Source organism: Mustelus asterias, chromosome 19 (assembly GCF_964213995.1).
Source record: "Mustelus asterias chromosome 19, sMusAst1.hap1.1, whole genome shotgun sequence".
NCBI lineage: Eukaryota > Metazoa > Chordata > Chondrichthyes > Carcharhiniformes > Triakidae > Mustelus > Mustelus asterias.
The window spans coordinates 30077809-30083808 of NC_135819.1; the positions used below are offsets into that span (position 1 = coordinate 30077809).

Here is a 6000-nt window from a genome sequence, read left to right on the forward strand (position 1 = left end):
AACAGCTCAGATACTGAAGCACTTGCATGTCCATATGCAGCAAGACCTGGACAATATTCATTCTTGGGCTAAAAATTGTCAAGTAACATCTGCACATTGGCAGGGAATGACCATCTCCAATAAGAGAGAATCTAACTTTCTGTCTTTGATATTCAATGGTATTACCATCACTGAATTGCTCTTTCTGGGGGAGGGGAGGTTACCATTGAACAGAAGCTGAACAGGACTAGCCATAAGAGAGCTGGGAAATCTGCAGCGAATAGCTTACCTTCTGACTCCCAAAGCCTGTGCATCATCTACAAGGCACAAGTTAGGATTGTGATGGAATACTCTCCACTTGTCTGGATGGATGCAGCTCCTGAAGTAGATGGACATTTAAAAAAAAAATAAAGTACCATCAGTGCAATTATTTATATCCAAATATAACAACTCTATCCCACACCAACTCCATGAGTTCTTTTGTGCAGTACTGTAACTTCTTATGTGACACTTTAATCGAATATCTTTTAGGAATCCAAATACGCTGCCTCTGCTAATTTCTCACATCCACTCGTTAGATCCTCAAAGAATTGTAATAAATTTATCAAACACTCTCTTCCTTTTCATAAAACAGCAATTATTTTAATGGTAGTATGTTTTTTTTAAAATGCCCTGCTATCCCCTTACTAATGAATTCCAGTGTCAGATGTTAAGCTAACTGGCCAATAAGTTCCTTGCTTTCTGTTTCCCTTGTTTTTTGAATAAAGGTGTTACACCTGCAGTTTTCCAATCCTCTGGGACCTTGCCAGAATCTGGAAAATTTTGGAAGATCTTAACCAATTTATTAGAATGCAGGCCATTAATCCTGGGGATTGTTAGCCTTAATTCATTTAGTTTGGCTGGTATGTTTTCTCTAGTAACCGTGATTGTTTTAAATTCTTTTTGCCTCTTCCCATGATTAATTCCTCTGTCTTGTCTTGTTTACTATAGCTATTTTATATACTTGTAGACACTCATGGCAAACAGTTTTATATTTCTTTGCGGTTTATTTCTGTAATCTAATACTCCTGGTTCCCAACTTCCTTTCCCCCTCCCCACCCAAAGAAAAAGTGAAGATCCAAAAAACCATAATTAATAAATTGAATGTCAGTCAGTTTTTAAAAAAGTCTCACTGATAAATTGACAAATTCCAGTGATACTTTAACCTTTCATTATCCTCACTTCATGAAATGTTTTCATGTCAGTTGAATTGCCCTTGTCCTCTGGAGTGATTTTTAAGTGCATCAAGTAAAACGGGTTTTTGGATACCTACGAAAAAGCTGCATGTACTGAGAATCGATGTTACTTCACACTAACTACAAAGGTTCAGGGCCTATGTTCTATGAAGAGCTTTCTGATCACATTGTCATGCAAGTTTTGGCCACAAGAGCCCCCCAGTGAGCTGTGTAGAGAATAAAGCTATTTGAATTTGCATAGAATGTGCTTTGTAATTTTTGTTCTTTAGTTTGTGTAGTCTGAACTCCTGTTCAGTGAAATCTTTGGATGAACGGGGACATCATATCAAATAAAATGATCTTAAATGATTTGAGTATGAATACTCACAGTTACATAACATTGGTTAAGCCCCATCTGCAGTACTGCATTCAGTTCTGAGCTCTGGGAAGGGCACACTGGCATTGAGAATTGATCAGAATGATATTTTGGCTGAAGGCTTTAAATTATAAGGCTATATTCAATCAATAAGCTAGTCAAAGGGTTGCATAGACTAGCCTTATTGATTGAATATACAGGATTAAGGACAGATCTGATTAAGTGGCTTGTTAGGCAGAGAGAGAAAAAGCAGCTACTACTTCTGGTGGGGGAAATCCAGCACAAGGGGACATAACTTTAGAGCCAGGCCATTCAGGGGTGTATCAGGAAGCACCACTTCACAAAAAGGGGAGGAATCTGTGAATTTTCTCCCCAAAAAGTAATTGAGGCCAAAAGTCAGTCATGTCTCCAGATCTTGATGTATCCACAGGATTATTTGATTTTTGTCTATTTGGTATTTGATTTGTCAGCACATTTCTATCACTAAACTCCATTTGAGTGTAGCAATGTTTGCAGTGGACTCTGCACAGAAAGACTTGAAAACCGCTATAATGCTCAATATAGTGGCCTTTCTGACTAATTGAGAGGTTAAAATACTCCAACTGATTTGATGAATAGAACAAGAGCAAAAATCATGTCCCATATCTGCTTTGAATTTTCTATAAGCACATGGCTTGAAATAAAACCTAGCCATGTTTGTGCTCCGTGTAACTGCTGGTTTTAAGTCTTTCTTAGTTGTAAGATAAGAAATTTCATGACCTCAAGATCCCCCCCCCCCCCTCCCCTTCACCAAGGTGCTTTCCAATCAAATACTTTAAAGTTTAGAAATTGTTGTAATGTAGGCAACCTAGCAGCTAGTTTGGGACGCAAAAGCAGCAGAGCGATAAATGATTAGGTCATCTGATGATGCTGGTTGGTGGATGAATGGTTCCCTACTGTTGTCCAAAACAGTGCCGTGGTGTCCGAAACACAGCATCTCCAACTCGTACTACACTGAAATATCAGCCTGGATAAGCTCTGGAGTGGGATTTGAACTCTTCAGTTTTCTGGCTGAGGTGAGAATCCTTCCACTGGGCCTTGACTGACACTTGAGAAGTTTTGTTTATTTTGGATGACTTGAATTCATGTTTGCAAGTGGACGTCACATTATGTAACAAGTGCAGTTGAATAAATCTGCTGTGAAGTTGAAAGCACAGCAGTAAACATGGTACTGTAACTCAATATGGAATATTTAATACCGCAAATGCTTTTGGCTCCCTTGATTCAGCAGTCAGTGGTAAGGGGGACATAACACTTGTTTGTGTGCATAACCATTTAGAAATGTAATTTCACATGTTATTTGGGAGTGTGCATTACTAACAATTGTCTTTCTTCATTGTTTTACAGGAAACCCAGCGCTTGCATGCAGAGCCAGTGCCTGGTATAAAGGCAGAAGCTGATGAATTCAATGCACGCTACTTTCATGTTGTTATAGCTGGTCCACAGGACTCCCCGTTTGAGGGTGGAACTTTTAAACTTGAACTATTTCTTCCGGAAGAATATCCAATGGCAGCCCCAAAAGTTCGCTTTATGACCAAAATATATCACCCAAATGTAGACAAACTGGGCAGAATCTGTTTAGATATTCTGAAAGGTAATGGCTACTTCCAATTTCTGCATCTTAATTTTAAGTGTACCAGCAAGAATGCTGATGTCACGGCTTGTATTGATGGTTTATGTTTTGATTCCACAGATAAATGGTCCCCAGCTTTGCAGATTCGTACAGTACTGCTATCAATCCAGGCATTGTTAAGTGCTCCAAATCCAGATGATCCATTAGCAAATGACGTAGCTGAACAGTGGAAGAGCAATGAAGCCCAAGCCATAGAAACAGGTACATGTGATCATTTGATTTTCAGCTAGTTAAAGGAAATTAAAATCATGAAGGGACAGATACAGCTACGTACTTGACATACCTTTAATTCTTAAACCGGTCTCAGTAACCCTGGTTACATGAATCTTTTGATATATTACTTGGCTGAGATGCTCTTGCCTTGTGTTTTTTCGGCATGCTACACAGACTGGTGGGGTGGCATTTTTCTTTTGTTCTTTCCTTTTTGTCTCCTCCCCTACCTCCCATGATATGGTTGTAGATTCCAATATGCACAACGATTGAAGCTCTGCATCTCTTTCCCCAGCTGGCCCAAGTCACTTTGCTTTCCTGGCACTTTTCTCGGTCTGCAATTTAATGCAGTCTCCAACAAAGAGTTAGTAAGTTTTGTGGAAGTGATATTTGCAAGCAGGAACAACCCTTGTAGCCAGAAATGAGCACTGAGATTTTCCTGATGTGCTTGGATGCATGGCAGTGGCAATGCTAATTATAAACTGGATGAAAGGCACTGTTTCTGGAAATATCATGTACATAGTTGGTATTGGTGGTATTTCACATATAAATATCCCAGTCAGCAAAAGGCTGCAGGTGTGGGAGGGTGGGGGGGGTGCTTCGAATGGGCTTGTTTTCATTATTACACTTCTAAAATTGTGTGTGATTGAAATTGGTTAAATGGTCAACCTGTTGCTGTTAACTTTGTTACTGTTACAGGTTGAGTATCTTTTATCCAAAACGGAGTCAATTCCTTTGGGTTTTCAGATAATTCTGTTTTTAAAAACTGCATATAAGCCCAGGCCTACTTGCATTACAATGGCCAAAACCTACATGAAATGGCTAGAAAAGTAAGATAAGTTTTAAAGTTTATTAGCGTCACAAGTAGGCTTACATTAACACTGCAATGAAGTTACTGTGAAAATCCCCTTAGTCACCACACTTTGACGCCTGTTCAGGTACACTGAGGGAGAATTTAGCATGGCCAATCCACCTAAGCACGTCTTTTGGACTGTGGGAGGAAACTGGAGCACCCGGAGGAAACCCACACAGATGCGGGGAGAAGGTGCAAACTCCACACAGACAGTGACCCAAGCTGGGAATTGAACCCAGGTCCCTGACACTGTGAGGCAGCAGTGCTAAACACAGTGCCCACTGTATAATAAATACAGGGTACTGGTTTCCACCCATGGCACCATCTGCAATCTTGCTTGTAGGGGAGGGTTCGCAAGGAAAACTGCAGCCAAACAAATAGATGCTAAAAATTGGATGTGGCTGAGGAGGGTCACAGGCTTCCCGCTCTAACAGGCGGGTGCAGTCGGTGAGATTCATGTTGGCTTGGCTTGGATCAGACTACCTGCACTAAAAGTCGGATGTGTCTGGTGAGGGTCATGTCATTGAAGGTCACAGACATCCTGCACTTGAGGTTGCATGTGGTTGGCAAGGTTTGTGTTGGCAAGGATTAGAGACTTCCTGTGCTAAAGGCCAATAAGGTTCCAAAAAAGTGGGTTTTGGATGTTTGCGGATAAAGATACTCAACCCGGAAAATCATGTAATAATATTGAAATATGTTTGAATGCACTTTCCACATGAGAATTATCTGCTTAAATATGTCTTTTATCTTTTCAGCCAGAACATGGACTAGGCTATATGCCAGTGGGAACAGCAATTCCAGATGAAGTTGAATGCACATCACAATCCTTGTTCTGCCAAGATCTTTCCTTGCATTCAAAGAACAGTCTTAGAAAACTGCAGAATAAACCCAGACAAATAAAATTCTTGGTGTTTAAATGCATATTAGAGACTATTTGTCATGTTCCAATTCACCATTAAAGCATGAGCAGAGTCTATACCACTTTGCTTTTCTATTCCCCCCCTCGCCCTCCCAGGCTCCCACTTAATTTGAAAGCAGCGATGCACCTCTGCCGTATTTACAATGACTGGCGTTTTTTTTTCTTCGCACTGTGAATGAAAATCTGCTTAGTTAGCTGCCCTTTTGTGTAAGTTTTTATTTTCTAAGTTTTGTTTTTTGTGATGCTAAAAGCATTTTGAAAGCAGCTAACTTGCACACAGTAAATCATGCCCTTCACCAAGAGTAGTAACTTTTCTTTTTAGGTGCAATAGATTAAGCAGCTTAGCTGATTATTAGTTTGTCCAGTCAGTAAAGGAATGGAAAAAGCAATGCATCAATATTGTGACTCTCAAATGTAGATTCTGAGAAAACTTGTTACTTTGTATGGCTTGTCTGGGGGGTTGGTGTGGGGGAAGAGATATTTCTGTAAAACTTTGTTTTAGTAAACTTTTTTTGTTCCATTTGACTGTTGTACCTGTGTTAATCTTTCCACAGCACAATACAGTAAATAAATCTTAGAGGTTTTGGTGGTTGGTTTTGTGCTTATCAATGAAAATATCTACATCCATTCTTAAGATAAACCCCTGTGTTCATTTCATGACAAATGTTCAGATCTTAACGTTGCCCTACTGAACTCCACTGCTGTCTTGGAGCGCTGCAGAACATTTCTAACCACCTGTAACATGCATTTCCACCTCCTAATGATAATAGAGCTGTG

At 39.9% G+C, this 6000-nt stretch overlaps 1 protein-coding gene across 1 annotated transcript in view; it reads left to right on the forward strand.

Moving 5' to 3' along the window:
• Nucleotides 1-5748, forward strand: part of LOC144507847 (ubiquitin-conjugating enzyme E2 N-like) — a 24527-nt gene extending 18779 nt beyond the window's left edge. Inside the window, exons 2-4 of the mRNA XM_078235242.1 lie at nt 2956-3202; nt 3302-3442; nt 5060-5748. Coding sequence (XP_078091368.1) covers nt 2956-3202; nt 3302-3442; nt 5060-5109 — 438 coding nt within the window. The 3' untranslated portion in view covers nt 5110-5748. The remainder of the gene's footprint in view (nt 1-2955; nt 3203-3301; nt 3443-5059) is intronic.
• Nucleotides 5749-6000: the final 252 nt, after the last annotated feature.